Here is a 25,402-nt window from a genome sequence, read left to right as displayed (position 1 = left end):
TAGCGTGTGTAAAAATGTTTTATTGACTGACGCATGTAAATCATTACATTGTATTTTTTCATCACCTTGAGATTAATGCTCGTTATTGCATAGTATTAGTTACTTGGTTAATCAATTAGTTAATTAGGCCATGTTATAAACTGGAAAGGAACTGTCCTTGCATGATATGAAATCAATCACTCATAAGATTCCATGAATCCTTTGCAACGTCATCATGAAATATAAACCTTCTTTGCATGATATGAAACAATATATGTACATGTAGCATTCTACGAATTATCTTATTACGTCATTATCTTGTTACGTCATTAAGACGTAAGGGATCACTGAGTGTCCTCTTCTTCCTCTTCGTTTTCTCTTCCATTGAAGTCGTCTTGCCCCGAACTTTCCGAGGATCCGGGGCCCCCAGGACCGTGGGACGGAACAGCCTCTGGGTGGTGTTTTCTCACATGCCATACTAAAGCCGACTGTTGACGACATCTGTAATCACATAGCTGGCATTTCATTGGCTTTTCGTCACGATGAATCAAATGATGGATATTCAGGTGTCGTTCGCTCTCGAATTCTTTTTCACATCCGGGTTTTGTGCACTTGTACGCTTTTGCAGAGTTTTTCTGTAGGTGTTTGAATTTTATATGTTCTTGAAGATGCAGATCATTTTGAAATTTTTTACTGCATCCATCATAAATACAAAATACTTGTTGATTTCCATCATGACGACGTACCACGTGGGCTCGAAGGTCGTACTTGGTGCGGAAGGCTTTGCCACACGTTAGGTCATTGCACCGGAAATAGGAATCCTGCTGAGATTTGAGAAGACTTGGGTGCTCAAGTTGTCGATGGTGTTTGAGGATTAATGGATTGCTGAAAGACTCACCACAATCTGGACAGAATATAGCTGGTCCCTGGCTGTCATTTTGTGCAGCTTGTTCGCAATTTTCACACTTCAAAAGTTCAACAGAATCCCCATTAGCATCATTACAAACTACTCTTTGGAATACTGAACCACATGTTCCGCAAAAGTTATTGCCTTTTGAATGTTTTAGATAATGCTCGTCCTTTTTTTCCACGGGGATAATATCATCACACACTTTACAGTGGAACAGTTGATGAAACATTTCATTAGGTTCGTTTTGCTCTACCTCTCCATGTTCTAACTCATAGTACCCCATACTGTTGGGAGAACCGACAGGGCTGTACGACTGCGTATCATCACTACCACCCCCCTCTGCCACTTTTCCACGTTCCGAATTTTCTTTTTTATTCGGACCATCAGAAAACGAACTATCATTTCCAGATAATCCAGGATTTGGTAAACCACTGCTGGATTTTGTATCAACCATACTAGACATATGATTCTCCCTCTGTTCCCTAATTTTCTGCAGATTTATCATATTCTGACGGTTGAAGTCATCCATTTCGCTCTGATTTACTTCCACCATTTGTCCTTCAAACATGTTCTCCAATCGCTTTTTTGGTGGACGTCCTCGACGTTTCATTCCTGGAACATACTGGCTCATTTTCTTATCCTTCTTTGCAGCAGACAAAGATCGCAGACGAAAGGACGTACAGATAAAATTTTGATCAGACGATTTTGACCTGAGATATTCTGATGTGCTTTGTCGTCTTCGTGGCCTCACGCTTACCAAAGACTTGGAAGATAAGACCATTTCCTGATATAAGGCCCCAGTAGACGCGTTTGCCATGGCAGTAGTTGTGACCATTTTCATCTCAGATGAAGATGTGGGGTTCGACATTAAAGGATCAGCATTCATTGTCGATGGAACATAGCTTTGCTTAGATTCTGGTTTTGGAAGAATTGGGGGATTGTGTTGTAGAGGTGGACTGGGTTTTTTGTCAACATTCATGAGACCTGTCGGTGTGCTGGGATTTTGTACATTAGGGTATCCCCCGGATAGCATTGACGAGTCATGTTTTTGTGGTGCAGCAGAGGTCATGTTTTGCACATCTTGTGTTGTAGAACTGCTAACTTCACACTGAGACAGGTTGTTACTTATCGTGTTTGATGCTGTTACGTTGTTACCTGTATTGAGCATGTTATTGACGTTCAGAACAATTGCTGCTGGCGGGAAAGGTTGTGGTATGAACGTGGGATAATTGGAATCATACTTGGTTTGTTTATCTTCAGGAACAACTCTAGACATGGAGGGGATTTTGGGGGGTCTGCCACGCTTTCGCACGGGTTTCCCAAGACTGTTGAGGTTGGTATTTGGGTATACCATCATCATAGACTGAGCAGCTGCAACATGTGGATCCACTGGTACAGGTCCGGGCATGGGTCCGGACATTGAGCTGGGAAAGGTGGGAGTGGGTATAAAGATTCCTTGAGATGTTGGCAGGTTTCCCGTGGGCAGAGGGAAGAATACAATCGACGGTTGATTTGGATTCGATGGAATCGCCTGTTGTTGAATGCCTGCTTGCTCATGCAGTCGTGGTTGTTTGCAAACAGTCTCCTGTTCAAGATTCTGGGGAGAACCCAGTGATACAGCATTAGAATCTTCCATTTTTGTGTTCTGAAGAGCTGCAAATTGCAAATGTTTCCCTGAATCTACTTTTGGAGTTCGCGTACGTTTACTCCATGGTAACTTCAAGACACTTGTATAAACGCCATGGTTCGATGTGTTTTCTGCGATTAATTTCATTTTGCCCTTTTCTAAGTTTTTCTTTTTTGAGTGAACATAAGGTCTTTTGCTTGGCAATGGAGTCCAAAGACGAGGGGTTGCATTCTCTGGCGTAGTGTCTAAAGGCGAACCATCCTCCAAATGGTTTCGTATTCTGTCATGTTGCAAAGCTTCGGTTGGAGAACATCCTGTGATGTTTCCCTCTAGTGACTCACATTCGGAAATTCCACCGCTAATCATGGGATTGATTTGGGCAGAGTTCATCATGGCGAGAACTTCAGGGGGGACATGTTCGGGTAGAACTGGAACACCTGGTCCCATTCCACCAGGGATCATTCCAGTGGTGCCAGTGTGCATACTAACAAATGGATAAGGCGGGGGTGGGCCCTTGTTCACTGTTTCTGGGGTATCCATGTGGATCTTTGGATTATATTTTGTACCTTCTATTGTAACAGCGCCATTTTGAAATTTTACCTGAAGCCCATCCTTTTCATTGTCATCTTCGGAATAAACGTCGTTGCTGTTTTCAATTCCTGGCGTTTGTTCCAAGTTAGAATGGACTGATTCCTCCATACTCTTTGTGTCGTATAGATACGTGTAACCATCGTTGAACTGTGCTGACGTCATAGAACAGTGCACGTCACCGTCCTCCATTGGAATTGTTGGCTGTGTGTGATCTTTATCCGGTGAATAGTCCCGGTCAGGTGACCGTCTATTTTGAGTGATGACGTATGCATCTTGGTCCTGTTGATAGTATTCACTCAAAGTCTGCGTATCAGATGGCTTTGTCTGCTCCTTGGCGTCACTGCTGGGTGGTCTACAAATATGATTTTAGCATCAATTTAAAACAAAACCTGTTTGAGGTTCATTTGTTAATGTTCATATAAATGTCGTTGATTCTTAAGTCATAAAAAACAATTATGTTCACTCAGATCACATAAATCTAAGAGTAATGTACTTCAGATGCCTACAGTGTATAGGTTGTGTCTTCAGTTCATTTTGTCCGTATGTATATCTATCTGCATAAAACGTAAAGGATTATCCAATATTTTACCAAATATTCTCCAACGTACGTTTATTAATTGGGGTTGGGTTGGAAATGCTTAGTGGATGATTTATGGAATGATTACTAAATATATTGTGTGTTTGGGGATGCATTTAAGTACCCTCCCTCGACATGTTTTGTTGTTTGACGTTATTAAGAACTGGTAAAAGATTCAAAGAAAATATTATTCACGATTGATTTTCTTCATGTTCTGGGGTGAACAAAAAAAGCTGCATATAAACAATTATCAGTCATACTTGGAGTAATCGTTGATTAATTTCCTCATGAGGTCTGCTGTGCCCAAGTTGGTGGCACTCCTTAGCGCCAAGAAGTCTTTCAAGAGGTCATCCGGGATATCCAATTTTCCCTCCTCATTCTTCCCGCCAGGGGTCGCGCTACTGACTCCTGGTCTTTCCATAAGAATTGCTTTGTCCTTGTCATTTTTGGTATCCTGAAATACACAAAAATCAGAACCTAACACATCCGTATCGATTGATGAACAACTTAAAATAAAGACTTTTTGACATCATGTGCAATTCCGTTTAAAATTCAATATAACTTCAAATATTTCAAAGAGAAATAATAAACATTCTGAATTCGTTTGATGATCATACGACAAGGTTATAACTTCATCACGCTTGGAACCATCCGCGAAATCTGAGGGCTCACCGTATAATTAACATAGATCATATAACTCTCGCCACGTATAGTATAACGCAAGAGCAGATAACTCTCGCCACGTATAGTATAACGCAAGAGCAGATAACTCTCGCCACGTATAGTATAACGCAAGAGCAGATAACTCTCGCCACGTATAGTATAATGCAAGAGCAGATAACTCTCGCCACGTATAGTATAACGCAAGAGCAAATAACTCTCGCCACGTATAGTATAACGCAAAGACCAGATAACTCTCGCCACGTATAGTATAACGCAAGAGCAGACAATACACGCCAAATACATAATACAGGAGCAAATGACTCATGCCATGTATATCATAAAGCAAGAACAGATAACTTACACCATGTGCACCATAAAACAAGAGCAGATAACTCGTCATGTACACCATAAAACAAGAGCAGATAACTCGTCATGTACACCATAAAACAAGAGCAGATAACTCGGCATGTACACCATAAAACAAGAGCAAACAACTCGTCATGTGCACCATAAAACAAGAGCAGATAACTTACACCATGTGCACCATAAAACAAGAGCAAATAACTCGTCATGTACACCATAAAACAAGAGCAGATAACTCACGGCATGTACATCATAACGCAAGAGCAAATAACCCCCGCAATATATATATAACAAGAGTACCGCAAACGGTACATAATACGCCCGTGTAAATGCTTACATAGGGTGTTTTTTTTAAAGCCATAATTGGTAGAACTCTGCTTCAGGTAGTATCAGCTATCATCAGGCTGTGACAAATACCCTAGCTTCTAAACTGTGAGAGGAGTTATAAGGACAAACGATGCCCTTTATTTACTATAACATTTCCTTAAAATGGGCTAAGTCCAACAACCTATGATTTTCTTGAAATTTGAAGAAAATCAAAATCCTTGCCACTTGCACATTTTCCATACCCATAAAAATACTCTGTAAATTAAAAGGGTTCTCAATTGAAAGCTGTGGAAGGAAAAATAAAAGACAAATCATGCATTCTCTATTCAATAGTTCCTCAAAGCTGACTAAGCTCAACAACTTAAAGAAAATCAAAATCCTTGCCACATGCACATCTTCCATACCCATACAAATACTTTGTAAAATGAGAAGGTCCTCGCTTGAAAACTGTGGAAGGGAAAACAGACAAATCATGTAATCTCAATGTAATAATTCCTCAAAACTGACTAAGTTCAAAACCTGTAATTTTCTCAACAATGGACGGAAATCAAAATGCTTGCCATATACATACCTTCAATACCCATATAAACACTGTAAAATGAGAGGGTTCTCACTTGAAAACTGTGGGAGGAGTTCATCGTACAAATCATGTACTCTCTGTGTAATATTTCCTCAAAACTAACTAAGTTCGACAACCTGTGATATTTTAAAAAATTGAAGAAAATCAAAATCCTTGCCACATGCACATCTTCAATATCCTTGCAAACACTCCGTAAAAGAAGAGTTCGCCGAATAAATTGTGTACTCTCCATATAACAATAATTTTCAAATAAAGGGGCAAAACTTGTAAGTGAGGTCGAAATGGCAACATAGCTACAGAGCAAGTTTCAGCTTGATATGTGACAGAGAAAAGAAGTTAAAAACAGAAAACCTAGAACAGACGGGGGGAGAGACGGACGGACGGACGTATACAGATGTACAAACGTACATGCATCGCTGTACCATGATACGTACCGTGTAAAGACGGGCGTATAATAAAGCAAATAATTCATATCATATACGTCATAACGCCAGAACAGACTTTGTGTGGAAAATATATAAAAGTTGTACAGTAACGATAGGAAACTGAAATGTATCCACATACACGTTGTGAATTTTGTAGATCTAAATTACATCGACATGTTGTGAGAGATGTAAACAAGTCTACATATATTCATATACCGTTAGATATATCAACAAATCTATAAATACATCTGCATACATGTTTTATGAGATAAATAAATAGAGGATACCTGTATTGCGTGTTTTGATATTTGGTTTATCCAACGAGTTGATATGGTGTATTTATTCACGAGGCTTACCGAGCGAATAAATACACCATATCAATGAGTTGGATAAACAAAAATATCAAAATACGCAATTATAGATGTTCTATTTATCTCATACGTCTTCTTTTCGTTTAATTTTGAGATGATCCCCAGTATGGTAGAAACAGCTGATTAAATTTGTTTTGAATCCGTGGCTCAGGCGTCGTACTTATTAATCTTCCTTACGCGGAAAAAAACAGTGCGCTTATAATCGATTCATGTATATTACAAAGGGCATTTTTATAAAAAGAAACCGTGGATGAAAATTGTTTTAGAAGAAATATACTTTATTATTAATAATGATTTTGCTATTCCAACAAGATAACAACTATTGACCGAGTATTTATTTTTTGACGTAGGCCTGACCTTCTGGTAAAAGTTTGATGTCGCCGTCTTTTCGAAATAAACATGTGTAACAAAGATCATTGAAAATAGGCATAATATTTTAATGCAACGTTATTAGAATGTTCAACAGTTTACAATGAAAAGTAGAAGTGTTTGTGTATTTGGATTTTATTCACGTGGTTTTTTTTTAATCGGAGGCTGAGAGGAAATCCTGAGGCACTTTAAATAGTAAGTTAGTAAGTAAAGCTGTTGAGATTCATTACATTCAATATGGCTCCAAAGAAAAGAGACTGTGCTTGTGAATGTTTGGTACCACAGCATGTCGAGGTATTTTCGATTAGGCCTGTCCAGTTGCCGGTTGATTCCTTGTTGATGATTCTTATCGTAATATTTTTGAGTAGTTATTGATGGAGTTGACATTTTTATAGCCGGTAACTTGCATTATATGTCAGTGGGGGCAATATCATTTTAATTTTGCTATAAAAGAAATTCTAAATAAATATAGAATAACAAGTTATACGCTTTATTTCATGCATCGATGTGCATCATCACAGAAAATGTCATCCAAACGGGGACAGTGTCAAAAGTAGTTCAGACCGGACCTAATGCTTTATCTTTGTAAACAAATCTTTAAATATATTTATATACATGTAGTGTGAGATATGTAAACAAGTCTACAAATTTGCAGAAAAGAAGATTTTTGAAAATTGGTTGATTTTAGCTGTTTTTGCTCCGCCCCTAACCCCTCGGGTGCAGAAGTTCTGCAATTTACAATTTATGTTCCCCTTGTCCCAAAGATGCTTCGTACCCATTTGAATAGAATTAGAATGGTAGTTATCAAGAGGAAGTTAAAAATGTTCATTTTTAACACGTTTACTCACTGACCATTTTGGGCCCTCCCTGATACTACAACCTCTACCCCTGGGATCTTGAAATTTACAATTTTGGTAGAAAGCTACATCCTCATTCGTAATATTCATTTAGTTTCAATATATCATTAATAGCATTAAAGAAGATGCTTTAAATGTTTTACACATAAATACTATATACCACGTTTGACCCCGCCCTGGAGTCTGGACCTCTATCCCGGGGATCATGAAATTCCCAATTTCGGTAGAAGCCTTCATGTTCTACATCACTATGCATTTAGTGTTTCTTACAGATGTGCGCTTGTAGAGAACATTTTTGAAAAAAAAATTCAATGTTTGGCAGTTTGTGCCCCACCCTTAAGGCTCCGGGGGTGCAGAATTCCTGAAATTTTCAATTTAAGTCTTCCTTCTCCCAAAAATGCTTCCTATCAAATTTGAAAAGAATTAAAATGGCAATTATCATGAAGAAGTTAAAAATATTCAATGGTTAACGCACTGAGTTTATTCAAATGACCTAAAAACGTCATTTTGGACCGCCATTTGGCCTCCAGGATGAAAATATAAATTCCGAAACCCTATTGTACATCTACAGGACAACTCCGTTATAGTAGAAAAGATGATTTGGCTATTGCACAAAATGTATGTAGAAAAAACATCGTTTTTTACCCCATTTTTCCCCAGGGTAAAATTGAAAATTCTGAAACCTTGTTCCACATCAACAGAACACTACCTCTTACATTACAAAAGATTGGTTGCTGTTTACGATAAAAGAGAAGTCTGAGGAAGAAGAAAGTTTGACAGACGAATTGACGGACCAGGGAGAGAGAGAGAGAGAAAGACGTTAATCAAGATACAATCAGTATAGAACCTTTAACCAAGGTGCCATGACCTAGGGACTATAAATTTAAGATTACTATTACATTCTTGTTCATAATTATTTTACAGAGTTAGTCTGCTTGATGTCCCGAGCATGGCCGTAGAAAGTTGCTACAAGTCAGTGGGTCTACTGCTATTTCAATCATTCGTTGCATTATATGACGGAAGACTCAATAGCTTGTAAACTCTGGAGCAGTCTCAACCTGCTTCATCCCTGGCCCAAAGCCACTATGAACTTATGATCTACCATACGCAGAATTCGATTATATTTCTAAAACTTATATATTTATATATATCTGCCTAGAATGACGACGGAAAGTCACTTTCCGAAAAAGTTCACGAAAAGGCAAGGAATGCAGGAAAAAATGGGTGGGGAGCACTTTATTGTCTTGTAAGACTCAAAGGGCAAAGTTGTCAGAAACATCCCCTTCTAACAATCATTCCTGATATCCCAAATTCAAATTTTCGAAAAAAGAAGTTGCGTCCTCTTACCTTTATTTAAACAATGCTCCTTCTGAGGTTGTATGGAGATGAGAATTGTTAATTCAGAACTTTACTCTCTCTCTTTTTTTGTTTTTTTTGTTTTTGTTTTTTTTATTGGTGTTTTTTAAAGGAAACATTTAAGGAAAGGGTTTAGATTGTGTTTGTACTTGTTTCAAACATATACATGACACGAATGAAAGCATCGTTGTGACCATGTCCACAAAAATGTTCACTACATTATGTATTTCAGAGAAACCTGTCAGAAGATTGTTTAATTACCGGCGATTTGATTGCTTCATTACAAAAGGGAACAATAAAAATAACCCAAGACGGTTATTATCTAAACCTTTTACACATTTTTGTAGCCTCTAAAGTTTTGCAGAAACCATTCACGACATGTGGACTCGCACAAATGTAACAAAATGAAATACATGTAGTTGAACTGAACACCTAATCATTTTGTTGCCTGTATTCAACAAGCGCATGAGGAATCTCTCAATGCAATCAAGGTTATCCTTTGAGGATTCTGACTCTCATTTTTCATCTGAACCAAAGGAATCACAAGATAGCCATCCCCAGAGTCTAAAGTAAATGAGGAATCTATTGAAACGGGTAATTTTGTGGGGAAGGGCAAACAAGGAACCAGACACACATGTTAAGGTTGCCTCCTCTGTTGATTCTTCATTAGAAGATGACACCTCAGAAATACCAATTCAAAAGACTCACGAACAAGAGCACCATAGGCATTATCGGTCACCCGAGGTTAAAGTATCACCAGCTCCAAAGGCTATGAAATCTATAATAGTTTTCCTATTCTGTATACCTAAGCTAAATTCTAATATTCAGCAGCAGCATTATATAAAACAAGATACAAATGCCCCCCCCCCCCCCCTCAAGTACTCATACTGATGGGAGACTTTACATATACCCTGGTATGTTACATTAACACTTTATGACAGTTCTGGATACAGCCAAGAGTCATAACCCTGGGGTTATGAAATTCACAATTTTGGTACATCCACTTTGCTTCTCCTAAATCCCGTGGCGATCCGAGTTAGATTAGGTCCTCAGTACCCCTTGCTTGTCGTAAGAGGCGACTAAATGGGGCGATCCTTCGGATGAGACCGCAAAAAAAACGAGGCTCCGTGTCACAGCAGGTGTGGCACGATAAAGATCCCTCCCTGCTCAAAGGGCGTAAGCACCGAGCATAGGCCTAAATTGAAAAATTCTCAAGCGGGACATTAAACAATATACAATCAATCAATCAATCACTCTGCAATATCTTTAGCCCTTCAACAATCGCAAACTCCCTTTTCATTGCCTCTTCATGGCAATTACTTTTCTCACGTGTAACGAATTTTAGGGTTGCTGTTTTCCAATGTTTAAAACCACTAGATAGGAAAGTGTTTAGGTCAAGTAAAGTCAGGTGACCTATTGTAGTTGGTCTGCGTCCATCGTCTTCCGTCGTGCGTCAGCAATCGGTGTATTTTGAAACTGGGAGGTTACCTATGAAAATCATTCGATTCTTCAGAATGTTCAAATTTTGGTTTAAAGTGTTGCGTAGTGAAAATTGTATAATTAGAAATTGTTACGATGAATTATATTACAACTGTGATAGAATGAAAAATTGTAGCGAAAATTGGACCTATTGCATTAAACAAAAATTGTACGATATAGGGTTAGGATATATTTGGTGTGATCAGGAGAATGCAACTTCTAAACTTTTCTTTCCTGTTATAAAACAGAGGTTGACTGATATGTGTGTTCAAAATTTAGTTGAACAAATTAATTGTTCTTCAAAGCGTATTATTTACAAACATGTTATTGATCACTTTTCTTTACAGTATTACCTTTGTAAACCTATACCTAATATGTATAAAAGACACATTTGTCGAATTAGACTATCCTCTCATAATCTTGAAATTGAAACAGGCCGCCATAACAATATACTTAGAGAAAATAGAGTATGTAAATTTTGTAAAAATGACATAGAGGACGAATACCACTTTATATTAATTTGCCCTCATTACGAGGAATTTCGACATAGATATATCAAAAAGTATTATTGGCAAAAACCATCTGTTTTCAAATTTGTACAATTATTAAGTGTTCATAATGTACCCGAACTTTGTAATTTAGGGAAATATTTATGTCTTGCACTTAAGTTGCGAGAAAACCTTGTTTAAGTCATTCTCCGTTGCTTGCTTGAATTAGTACATTGCCATACAATGTCATTTTTATGTACATGTATTTATGAAATTGATGTGATAAGACATATGTCTTAAGCAATAAAGAATATATAAATTGAACATTTTTAACTTCTTGATAACTACCATTTCAATTATTTTCATATTTGGCATGAAGCATCTTTGGGACAAGGGGGACATAAATTGTAAATTTTAGGACTCTTGTACTCCTAGCACCTTAGGGGCGAGACAAAAACTGCCAAAAATTGACCAATTTTCAAACATCTTCTCTACAACCGCACATCTGTATGAAAAACTAAATGCATAGTGATGTAGAACAGGAAGGCCTCTACCAAAATCCCTGCGGTAAAGGTTCTGACTCCAGGGCGGGGCCAAACTCAGTATATAGCATTTATGTGTAAAACATAAAAAAAAAACAAAAAAAACCCCACATCTTTAATGCTTTTAATACTAAATTTAAACTAAATGGATATTAAGAATGAACTGGTAGCCTTTACTAAAATTGTAAATTTCATGATACCAGGGGTAGGGGTATTGGTATTAGAGTGGGGCCAAAATGGCCAGTGATTGACTGTGTTAAACATTTTTAACTTCTTCTTGAGAAATACCCTTTCAATTCTTTTCAGATTTGGTATAAAGCATCTTTGAAAGAAATATGACATAAATTGTAAATTTGAGGACTCTTGCACCCCTGGGGCATTAGAGGTGGGGCAAAAACTGCAACAAAAAAAATGACCAAATTACTGTATTAAGCATCTTTGGGACAAGGAGGACATAAATTATAAATTACATAGTGATGTAGAGGAGGAAGGCCTCTACCAGAATTATAAGTTTCATGATCCTTGGGGTAGAGGTTCTGACTCCAGGGCGGGGCCAAACTTGGCATATAATATTTATGTGTAAAACAATTAGAAACATCTTTAATTTTATTGATATCAAATTGAAACAAAATGGATATTTAGAATGAACAGGTAGCCCTTTACCAAATTTGTAAATTTCATGATTCCAAGGGTCAGAGTTTTCGTTTTAGGGTGAGGCCAAAGTGGTCAGTGATTAGATGTGTTAACAATTGAACATTTTAACTCCTTGATAACTACCATTCCAATTCTTTTCAAATTTGGTATGAAGCATATTTGGGACAAGGGGACATAACAGAGATAACTTGCTTAAAATCATAAACATATTACTGTTTCCTGCTCGACAAAGAATTGCTCCTTGGGGTGACAAAAATGAGAAAGATTCAAATTTTAATTAACTTCTTATGCTTAAGGTAGCTCATTACACTAAAATTTTATTTATTGGCTCGTGAAAATACCTCTTATGAAGTATGATTTCCCCATCGAAAGAGTGATACAATCTCTCAATTATTTTATATGATTTTTGTGATTTTTTCCGGAATGATAAAAAAGATGTTTGGTTTGCAAATAAGAGATTCTTGAGTCAAAATTTCGCTGTGATTTGATGCATGATATGAATATCTAATAAAACATGCCTAAAAGATTCAGATATAAACGTTCTGGGTTTTTAGAAAAAAATATTTATGAAAATTGAAAACGTTATTTGTTAATATTTTTTAATCTACGGATAAAATCTTCAGAAAACATGTCAGTTAGAACAGAGGTATATCAAAGAAATATGTTATAAAAAGAATTTGAAACGAAATGACCATATTTCAGATATAATCACTATATTCAAACTGGAGAAAAAAGTACCTATCCCGATCAAAATTAATAGATATTATTAAAATAATCATATTGTTGCTAATTGTATGCACTGTTAATCAAGAAATTAGTTTCTTTTATAAGTTCGTTTAATTTTTAAACCATTTTACATCAAAGGAATGTGGTTTTCTGATTATAATGTTTTCTATTCGACAAAACTGCATTACAGTGTTGGGTTATTTTGTTACTGCTTGGACGGTTTCTTCTCATAGGAGGCATAAAACAATATTATCAACAAATAATTCAATTTATGCCGCTTTGAGAAATTAGTAACTTTTTACACCGTCGGATAGTAACGGATTTTTGAGCAATCAAATTCTTTGTTTAGATAGCGTCCTTTTTCCATGCGTCCTTTTCCAAACTTTCCAAAGCCTGTTATTTTGCTGTGAAAATAAAACCCACCACCCACCCTTTGCCAATACTGTTTCGTTTATATAGAGTTGCATATTGTTACTATCAAGGTTTGCAGGTTTGATTTTGTTTTATTTGCAATATAATCTGGTGGTATTTTGCAAGGCGCAATTTTTGGACGCCTCCAAGGATTAACTCACTTACGTATATATTGTATGCATGTTCCATGTACTCTATAACTTGTATTTGTACTTCCACTACATGTATTTTTCTAGTCAGTCTCAAAGGGGGGTCACACTTTACCTGACACCTATGTACATGTTTCAGCAGGTATTGTTTATTCAGGTGATCCCCCTTAATGGTTTGTTATCCATTTTACTTAACAATTTACCTTATGTCATTCAATAAATGACATATTCGACAAAACTGCATTACAGTGTTGGGTTATTGTGTTACTGCTTGGACGGTTTCTTCTCATAGGAGGCATAAAAGGAATGTGGTTTTCTGATTACAATGTTTTCTATGACTACCTTTTAATAATTCCGATCGGGCTTGGTTCAAATTAGAAAAATCGTAATATTTCTGAATTTTGACCATTTCATTTCAATTTCTTTTTAAAATATATTTCTCTGATATACCTTTTTTCTAACTGACATGTCTTTTTTTGAAGATTTTATCCGTAGATGTAAAAATATTAGCAAATAACGTTTTCAATTTTCATAAATATTTTTTTTAATTAAAAAAATTAGAACGTCTATCTGAGTCGTTTAGGTATGTTTTCATAGCTAATCTTATTATGATCAAATCACAGCTAAATTTGGACTCTAGAGTATCTTATTTACAAACAAAGTACCTTTTTTATCATTCCGGAATAAATCACAAAATATTCATATAAAATACTTGAGAGATTGCATCACTTTTTCGATGGTGAAATCATACTTCATAAGAGGTGTTTTAACGAGCCATTAAATAAAAATTTAGTGTAATGAGCTATCTTAAGGCTAAACGCATTGGCGGCTTCAGGAATGGCTACAACGCAATACAAACATGAGGTAATGTGAGCAATACTCACTAAGAATACTCCCCGCTTACCCCAATCTTCCAAAGGGTGTTGTTAATAGGTATAAATTACCTCTTTCATGAGTGTAAAAATATGGTATGCCTTTGTAGAAGAAAATGGAAGATATAGTCCGAACACAAATCCATGGTATAAACCTATAATTTTGACCTTGAGATCAAAGGTCAAGGTCATAAAGAGGTCATGAATGTACATGACACATAGTCTCATGTTGATACACCCATGTCTTATGGTATGACTATGTCAAAACCTTATAATCAATTTTGACCTTGAGGTCAAAGTTCAAGGTCATATAGAGGTCATGAAGGTACCCGACACATCGTCTCATGGTGATACACTCATGTGTCAAATATGGTATGCCTATGTCAAAGAACAAAGAAGTTATGGCCTGGACACGAATCCCTTGTAAAAAAAAAACCAAAAAACTTTAATTTTGACCTTGAGGTCAAGGGTCAAGGTCATATGGAGGTCATGAAGGTACTTGACACATCGTCTCATGGTGATCCACCTGTGTGCCAAATATGGTATGCCTATGTCAAAGAACAAAGAAGTTATGGCCCGGACACGAATCTGCACAGACAGACAGACGGACAGACACACAGAGTGATTCCTATATACCCCCCTGAACTTCGTTCGGGGGGTATAATAAACGTGCTGCAAATGAAATTATCCAGGTGATGGGGGTGCACGTCACATCGTTCAAATTCTGGTCGCTAATGGCAGACGAAACACGAAACGTCAACAGAAAGCAACTTGTTTTATGCATTCGATGAGTAGATCAAAATCTGACCACTCAGGGAGATTTTTAGGGATACATTGTCTTGCTGACATTGGGGCCAATTTAATAACCCTAGCCATTAAAGACGCCCTTTTGCAATCTGATCTGCCCATCAGCAAAGTACGAGGCCTGTGTGCCAGTGTTAAGACATGGCTGACTGGTTCAAAGACAGGTAGAGCAACACTGGAACTCAGAGCCCTTTACATACACCACTTTAACCTAGCTTACAGCGATTCTATTAAAGGATGTAAGCTCCTTGGACATTGCAAAAGATATAAGAAAGTTGATTAAAGAGTCTCCACGAAGAGTGAGTATTTTCAATACATGTACAGATACGTATAGGAAAGATTTCATTTTAGCTGGTATAAAAACAAAAGTTACAAAACGTTAATCTTGTAAAGCTCGCACTCAAGGGCTGCACAAGTCAGACATTCGAAGAAGAATTTTTGTCACGACCCTCTATGATACAGATTTGAAACCAAAGGACTTTTAAATTTACTTCCAAATTATAATGTTGAAAACCGTTTTTGCCAAAAGAAACATCGTCAGATACATGTGTGTATCAAATATGGTTAAGTCTTTTTTTAGACATTCAAAGAAAAAGGTCTGTTTGGCGAGATCATCAAAATTCTCAAACTAATTTTGGTACTTCTTGCAATAAACTCTCATTCAGCGCCTTGAAAAGATTGAAATCGTCACTTAGATCAACAATGAGCCAAATACGAACAAACAGTTTGCTTTTATTGCATGTTTAGTAATATGAGACATGCACTGAATCCAGAAAAAAATAGTTGAGGAGTTCCTGAGTGAAAGTCAACACAGACAGGCGGAAAGTTCACTTAGTGCCAATTGTCTAATGAAATGATTGAAAACAAATGTCACCAAAAAATAGAGAGAACAAAACAAAAACCATAAAAGCAAACAGATTTAAAAAATTCGAAAATTGAAAACAAACTAAAAATATATGCATTAAAAAACAAGGAGTCCGTGGGCCCTAACCGTCACTTGAGTATCATAGTTAAGTCTCAATATGGAGTCCTTTGTGCACATGTTTATGATCTCAATATGGAGTCCTTTGTGCACATGTTTATGATCTCAATATGGAGTCCTTTGTGCACATGTTTATGATCTTTCAAAATATGCACACAATTCCTATTCATTTACAGAAGGAAAAATGAACATTTGAAGCATATAAATCATTGTGACATCCCCCAACTCCCACACCTGACCCATGGGCCATGAATTTCACAGTTTAGGAGGAGGACATTACAGACATCATAATCATGCACTCCTATGACTGAGAAAGTAGAGAAGAAAGACTATTTTTCCAGGGCCTGAACCCTGACCCAGGAACCATGAATTTCACAATTTAATAGAGAGCTTTATGGACATCATAATCATGCATTTAGTTTTTCTCAAATATACATGTACATGGCAGTAGCGACAAAAATTTCTAAGATCTAATGCATTTTCACAATATGGCCATATTGGCCCCCAACCGATGACCTGAACCTCTGGTTAAGGAGTCATGAATTTCACAATTTGATAGAGGGCTTCATGGTCATCTAAATCATGCATTAAGTTTTTCTCAAATATATATGGGAATAAAGAAGAAGATTTTCTAAGATTTAATACATTTTCACTATAAGGTTACATTGGCCCTGCCGGTAGGGTCTGAACCCCTGACCAAGGGGCCATGCATTTTTCAATTTTACTAGAGGGCTTCATGGACATTATATCCTTGCATTTAGTTTTTATCCCATATGTGTGGGAGTAGAGAAGAGGAATTTTGAAAATATGATATTTTTAAAGCATGTTTCGCCCTGCCCATGAGTCCCCAGAGGTGGTAAGGTAATAAATTTCACAATTTATATTTTTTTTATCCTAAAGATGTTTCACACCAAAGATTGTAACAATTGGCCTTTTAGTTTGCAAGAAGTTAAAAATGTAAAATTGTCAACGAACGACAGACGACACACGACGACTGACGGAACTAGGTCACCTGAGTGACTCAGGTGACCTTAAGAACAGAAAACTAAACCTGCCAAACAAACCGTTTGTCGATTTCAAGCCCGTGTAAATGGTGAGGGGTTTTCAGACAGAACTAATTGAATTTATGTACGTATACATCTATTCATAGTATCTTAAAGATTGCACAAACTTATGCAATTATTCGTTAGGAAGTCGTGTTTTTCTCATATCCTAGACAAATATTTTGTTTAGTGCCCCCCCCCCCCCCCCCGTGAAATTGCTTCCCACAGTCCTGCTGTGTAAAGAAAATACAATAATACATGTATATGAAGATTGAATCATTTTCAAGATTCTGACCTTACCCCTTAAGTTCCAGAAGTGCAGTGACCATGAAATTCATAATTTAGTTCTCTTACCCCCAAAGACTTTCCATACCAAATGATGAAAATGGTGATGCATTTACAGAAAAGAAGTTTATTATGTTCCCTTGTTAGCGAACAATGGACAACGACGGACAACTGATATTATACAAGTTAGATAGTGGAAAAGTGTATCACTCAAAATGGTTAAACTGCATAGAAGACATCTTAAATCGGACTCGTAATATGAAAATTTAGAACGATCATCATGTTAATGTTAACTTTCATTTATCTATAAAAAAAAAAAAAAAAAAAAAAAAAAAAAAGGTTAAACAGTCTTTGTATAACTCTTTTGTTGAAACTTGGTAAGATGAAATATATAACTCATCCAGGTGTTCTAATTATAGGATGTACAAGACAACTTTTGGTTTTGAAAATTATTTAACCACACTACCACAAGATTTACTGTATAATTTTTGACGACTTAGATGCAGTAGCCATAAATTGCCAATGGAATCTGGCAGGTTTTTAAGTATTAATGGGTCTGAACGATTATGTACTCTTTGTAACAAACAAGAATTCGGCGATGGATTCCATTATCTGTTCAGCTGTACTTATTTTCTTCATGAAAGGTGTAGATTCTTGCCAAAACGCTTAACTGATTATCAAAATACTATTATATAATGAATTTATGAACTGTAAAGACAAATATGATAGGACTTGCCAAATTTATCAAGTTAGTACTGTCCATTTTGTTTTAATGATATAACCCCCCTGTTGTGTTTCGTTCATTGTGTTCAACATTGTTGTTGGTCTTACCTTTTTGAACTATTATGCTCCATGTGGAGCCTTTAGTGAAATAAAAAAAAAAATTCAAAAAAAGTTTCAAAAGTTTCAAGCATTTAGTTACAATGCTACAAAATACATGTATACACAAAATGTAATAAATGATAATGTCACAAATTATGTATCCCAGAGATGCATTTCTATACATTTTTGCTGGGATCAAACCCACGAATGAAAAATACAATTCAGCCATTTTGCCTTCCGCATCACAATAAAAAAACATTCAGGTGCATGATCCGGACCTGAGATATTTTCTAGACCATAATACATTTGAGCTTCGACCATTCTTCATTTCAACCAAAACACATGAACATTTATTATTTTGTTTTACATCATTACAAACATCTAAACAAAAACATTTGTTTCTATTCTAAACTGATTTTTACTTTTGTGTATAAAACTAAGTATTCAATTAAAATGAGGAAAGGTTTTTTTTTTGTTTTGTTTTTTTTATTGTTTCTTTATATATCATTAAACATTCATCTGGCTAAACTGCATGCACATAAAAGTTTATTCCTAATTATACTGAAGAAATAAATAAAACACACTCTTTAAAAACCAAAACTCAAACTCTCTCTTTCTCTCACATTCTCCCTTCCTCTCTCTCTCTGAGACAGGTTCCCTGTGGTGAAGATTTGTACAGATAATGGATATAAACAAAGAACACCGTGATTACGGCACACACAAGTACAGTCAGCCTTACACCCCTACCCCCTGCAGCGCTTCACATGCAGAAACATCCGCTGTCTGATTTTGATTTGAACGTATTTATTGTCTAAATATATAAAGAAATTAGTTACAAGTTTTAGCAACTTAGAAAAAAGTCTTACGCAGCATTTCAAAGTTTTCAACAACCACAGTATCCTTTAGTACATTGAGGTATTCTAAAAACAAATTTGAATTCTGATTATCAACTTCAGTAGCCTGCTGTCGCGGATCTGATAAACTTACCTCTTGGCGAGATTTCGCAGACAGCAAATCCAACACAGCCGAAATTCTCTTATGTTTACACAAAGGATGTGAATTCTTTCTTCTGTGCGCCATGCTCCAGAATTTCCCCTATTAGCTAGTCGTAAAAACTTTTCTTCACGAAGCTGTAGCGATTCCCCAGAAGTTAGGAATGATGAATACCAGATGTCTTTTCACAAATTAAAGAAAAGGTCGCTCATGAAAGTTGTTCAAAAATTCTATACGTCCATATTCCCCTAATTTGATAGAATCTGTGTCAAAAATACTACTGCCCTGCCTCTGGAACGAATTATTCCGTTGTGCCAAATATGGTGCGGATACATTAAGAAGTGACGAGATCGTGTTCCGCACTGAATCTGGGGGAGCGCTGTGGTGGCGCGGCTGATAGCAGCGGAACAATCGCCAAAAATAATCCACAACGGGGTTCTGCCATCTTTGCCCCGTAAAAGGAATGTCGTATATTTTGAGGTTGGTTTCCATGGCAACGAGCGATTTAGAGGAAAGAAAACCGCTGTAAACATACACGAATTTATCATCTACAGCTGCACGCGGAGTTTGAATTTAGAGCCGATGTGAGATTAAGTTTAAATCCACAATAAAATTTTGTGTTTTACTTTCTTTGTCTGTCTATACTGTATACCTCCAAATACATTTAAAGAAAAAGAAAATTACCCAAACCATTTTATAGAGCATTATCAGTATCATTTATTTTGTGAAATTTCTGAGATCCTGTAGAATAAAGTGGATGAAACTTATTTTTTATTATGATTATATAATCACATTTGCTGAAAATTCTAGTGTAATTCAAGTTATGTTTGGAAATTTTTATTGGCAATTCCGATATTCTGTGTTTCTCGACTTTGTACAACAGATTACTTGAAAAGAAAGACAACTCCATTCTGAAGTTTTTTTTCTGTTGTTATTTTTGTTGGGGTGTTTTGTTTTGTTTATTTACCATACGGAAAAAATAGATTTTTTTGCTAATAATGAGAATTAACATATATGAAAAAGACAATAGGTATGCATCAAAATATTTATGACGATTACTATCCCAGACAAGTGGTTGGTTGGTTGTACGTGTGTAATGTCTAACGTCCCTCTCCAGAATATTTCGCTCATACGGAGACATCACCATTGCCGATTTTCAAAGATCAATTTATTCAGAAGTGGTCTTCTGATGTTGATGACTCTTCTAAAGGCCAGGTTTATAAACTTTTCAAACATTGTTTTGGTTTAGAGAAATATGTACTTGCTTTGCCTATAGAATTAAGAAAATTATTTATGAAATTTCGCACTTCAAATCACCGTTTACCCATAGAGACAGGAAGATGGTATGGTATTCCCCACAATGAAAGACTATGTACATTTTGTGATAAAGGAGAAATAGGAGATGAATTCCATTTTATTTTGCAGTGTTCAACTTTTTCACAATTAAGGAAAACTACATAGACATTTTTTTTTATGAAAGACCAAATGTTCTCAAGTTTTCTAATCTATTGTCAACTCAAGATGTGAAACTATCAAGAAATCTCTGTGTTTTTATTTCTCATATTTTTGAGATTGTCTGTTGTTCTTCGTAATTGTTCTTCTGCTACCTCTTAAACGTATTACTATTATGTTTATTTATAAATACAGTGTATATTGTGTTCCCCTCTGGTATCCAAGGAAGTAACATTGTTCCATTTAGGCCTATGCTCGGTGCTTATGGCGCTTGAGCAGGGAGGGTTCTTTCTTGTACCACACTAGCTGCAGAACTGTAGCTCTCTGAAAAAATATTGTGACGGAACAGAAAGCTACAGATCCACCCCTCATAAAAACCTTCGATTTACGGCGCACAAAAAGCTGAGGTTGAGGCCTTATATCGCTGCATTCTTGCATCACCGTCTCATAAATTTAATATTAAAAAATTCTTAACATATTTGCCTACTATTCTTGTGTCCAAACATACCTTCGAATATTCATTAAAGCCCCATACGACCCGAAAACTCACAGCTTCAAATTATTTCGTTTGTTGACGTAGCCATGTTAGGTAGCCCGTCAATTCGAACACTATTGGTATCGGTATCTATTCATAAAATTGTTATACATGTAAGTTATGTACACGCTCTTCATTTATTATCAACACGAATAATTGTTAGAAATTTAAAAAAAAGTATATAGTTTTTCTAAAGGTAAAATAAGCTCTTGATTAAAGAAAATGCTACAAAAGCCCATTATGGTCCTTAACACTCGTGTGGGAGGGATGGAGACCGGACCAGACTAATGAAAGCCGCATTGTCGTGAGTTTAGCTATTTGAATAATTGTTATTTAAAGGAACTGGGATGATATAAAATTATTTGAAATATTTAGCCAAAATATTTGTGGGGATTTTTTTTTCAGTTCAGTTCAGTTTATTAGCACAAAACCATACGGTTTACAGGCATGTAATAAGTACACCACATACATGTAGAAAAAGTAATGATATTCATCTATTACATAAGACGTTCACATCAGTATACACATGATAATACTGGGGGTACAGAGGTGTACACAACACACATTATACAATACCCATATTTCTGCTCCAGAATTGAGAACACGTGCAACATAAGTATCAAAGACTGTTAACTTTGTATATTCAGAACGTTATCTTTACACGTGTTTAGGATATACCGTGTTAACTTTGTATATTCAGATCGTTATCTTTACACGTGTTTAGGATATACCAGACATACACTTGCTACCCTGTTGAGCTAATATTTTTTGCATTAGGGATATTAGTTCACATCTAGACATTATTGTGTAAGTATGGAAATGAACTGGGATTCACATCTAGACGTTATTGTGTAAGTATGGAAATGAACTGGGATTCACATCTAGACGTTATTGTGTAAGTATGGAAATGAACTGGGATTCGTACTCTAACGTACTCTGGTTAGTAGTACCCCTAACGTACTCTGATTAGTAGTACCCCCATTTGCCACGGTATTTTTATTACGAAAGTCTACATGTATATCAAAGTGTTAATTATCTCGATAAACTGCCATGGGTGCACATGATCAGTGATGTGGGAAATTGGTCATTATCGATCTCCATGCGTACACCTGGGCAGAAGGTACCCAGTATTAAATAAACAAGATAATTACTTAACATGAACTGTAGTCTTGTTGTTTTTACCTCATCGACAAAATATTTCAGTTTAGTTATGGCTTCGCCACAAAAGAGGTTTCTGTTGAATTTCTAAGAATTATTACATAATTGTACCACGGAAACCATCCGAAATGCACACAATAGAAAATCTACAATTATTCTACTGTTTTATGGTCCATAAAAAGGAGGACAATGGGTGAATTTTTGGCTTCAAAACAAGCCAAACAGCCATTCAAATGAAAAACAAAACAACAAACAAGTATGATCATTGTATTTCCTTTTTTTATTCAATTGAAAGGCATGTCCATAGTAAATTATGTATAATGTATGAAATCCTCGATTTTTTCAAGGAGAAGTTGTACCCAGATTCCAATACCTAAAATGGTACAATTCTTAATGGGATAAACTCGTATCAAAATTTTGATTACTATATAATGACAAACTTTTTCTCCAGGAGGACTCTTACTCGAATTTATATGACAATAAAGACAGTTTTTCTCCATGAGAATCCATTTAAGAAAATGATTAAGTTTTTTTTTCTCAGGGAGAACTCGTACCTAGATTTTCATAATTTTTTTTCTCCAGGAGAACTCGTACCCAGATTTATCGGATAAAATGACGAAGTTTTTTCTCCAGGAGAACTCGTACCCAGATAAATATCCAATAAAGTGACTATGGTTTTTTTCCGGGAGAACTCGTACCCAGGTTTTTATGACAGAAATGATAAAGTTTTTCTCCAGGAGAACTCATACCCAGATTTTTATAATACAATTGACAAGTTTTTCTTTAGAAGAACTCGTACCCACATTTCTTTATGATAACTACATATGTTTTGGTTTTTAGGCTTGCCGATCAATGTTAAAAGCGGAGCGAATTAGGACATGCCCTATTCGTCCAAAGAGCTGATCCAAAATGACATTTCATTATAACAGTGTATTTACAGTCTCATCCGAAGGACCGCCCAATTTAGTCGCCTCTAAAGCTGTAAACCTATTTCTCTATAATGATTGAATTTTGTTATGAAGTTGTAAACCTATTTCTCTATAATGATTGTGTTTTGTTATAAAGCTGTAAACCTATTTCTCTATAATGATTGTGTTTTGTTATAAAGCTGTAAACCTATTTCTCTATAATGATTGTGTTTTGTTATAAAACTGTAAACCTATTTCTCTATAATGATTGTGTTTTGTTATAAAGCTGTAAACCTATTTCTCTATAATGATTGTGTTTTGTTATAAAACTGTAAACCTATTTCTCTATAATGATTGTGTTTTGTTATAAAGCTGTAAACCTATTTCTCTATAATGATTGTGTTAGTTATAAAGCTGTAAACCTATTTCTCTATAATGATTGTGTTAGTCAAAATGCTGTAAACCATTCTCTATTTCTCAGTTCCACCCTAAACTATAGCAGCCAAAAGAGTGCATCCTCAAACAGATTTATGAACAGATATTCTGCCATTTGAGTTATAAAATTGAGAAAATTGGCATAATTTACATAAGATGCATCGTTTATGTGTGTTCAAATAGACATTGCCAAACTTATAGTTCACCTTCCGAAGTCTATATAAACACCTGTACCGTGGGTACATGTATCTCTACTGGAACATCTGGACCGTGGGTAACTCTACTGGAACATCTGGACCGTGGGTATCTCTACTGGAACATCTGGACCGTGGGTAACTCTACTGGAACATCTGGACCGTGGGTATATCTACTGGACCATCTGGACCGTGGGTAACTCTACTGGAATATCTGGACCGTGGGTATCTCTACTGGAACACATGGAGCACGTGTATCTCTACTGGAACACATGGAGCACGTGTAACTCTACTGGAACACCTGGACCACGTGGAATTCTGCTGGAACACCTGGACCGCGTGTAACTGGACTGTAATGACATGAACAACACTCTGGATCAACAGGGACGTTCGCATTCTCGTGCCAGGTACAGGATGACACATTATCCAGTCATTCAAGTCCAGTGTTACATTTTAATTTCCTCAATTTCTAAACTGTTTATTTGATATGGTTTTATTACCGGTGTTTTGTTCTTTTCTTTCATTTCATTATCTTTACTAAATATTGTTTATAGGTTTATCCTCTAGTGTTTTGACCATATACATGTAACAATTTAAATAATTTGAAATGTAATCTTATATAACATATTATAACATGAGACATATGATAACTTATAACACATTAAAACATAAGGAATACCATATCATATAACACAATAAAAACGTGAGGCATGTAATACCATTTAACACATTAAAACATGAAACAAGTAATGTCACTAACACGATAAAAAAGTCAGGCAGGCAAAATTATACAACACAATAAAAACACGAGTCGTGTGATACCATATAACATAATAAAAACGTGACTCATGTTATACCATATAACAATAAAAACGTGACTCATGTGATACCATATAACACAATAAAAACGCGACTCATGTGATACCATATAACATAATAAAAACGTGACTCATGTGATACCATATAACACAATAAAAACGTGACTCATTTGATACCATATAACACAATAAAAACGTGAGTCATGTGATACCATATAACACAATTCAAATGTGAGTCATGTGATACCATATAACACAATAAAAACGTGACTCATGTGATACCATATAACACAATAAAAACGTGAGTCATGTGATACCATATAACACAATAAAAACGTGACTCATGTGATACCATATACCACAATAAAAACGCGAGTCATGTGATACCGTATAATATAATAAAAACGTGACTCATGTGATACCATATAACACAATACAAATGTGAGTCATGTGATACCATATAACACAATAAAAACGTGAGTCATGTGATACCATATAACACAATACAAATGTGAGTCATGTGATACCATATAATATAATAAAAACGTGACTCATGTGATACCATATAACACAATACAAATGTGAGTCATGTGATACCATATAACACAATAAAAACGTGAGTCATGTGATACCATATAACACAATACAAATGTGAGT

At 35.9% G+C, this 25,402-nt stretch overlaps 1 protein-coding gene across 1 annotated transcript; it reads right to left on the bottom strand.

Moving 5' to 3' along the window:
- On the bottom strand, positions 1-19,713 carry LOC125677144 (uncharacterized). Its single transcript, XM_048915114.2, has 3 exons — positions 19,240-19,713; positions 3,945-4,138; positions 1-3,459 (listed from the first exon to the last, which is right to left on the bottom strand). The coding sequence occupies exons 1-3, from the start codon at positions 19,330-19,332 to the stop codon at positions 324-326; spliced, it is 3,423 nt and encodes a 1,140-aa protein (XP_048771071.1). The 5' UTR covers positions 19,333-19,713; the 3' UTR covers positions 1-323.
- Positions 19,714-25,402: the final 5,689 nt, after the last annotated feature.

This window comes from Ostrea edulis, chromosome 1, assembly GCF_947568905.1.
Source record: "Ostrea edulis chromosome 1, xbOstEdul1.1, whole genome shotgun sequence".
Lineage (NCBI taxonomy): Eukaryota > Metazoa > Mollusca > Bivalvia > Ostreida > Ostreidae > Ostrea > Ostrea edulis.
Note: the sequence above shows the minus strand (reverse complement) of the source record. Positions and strands in the feature narration are given on the sequence as shown.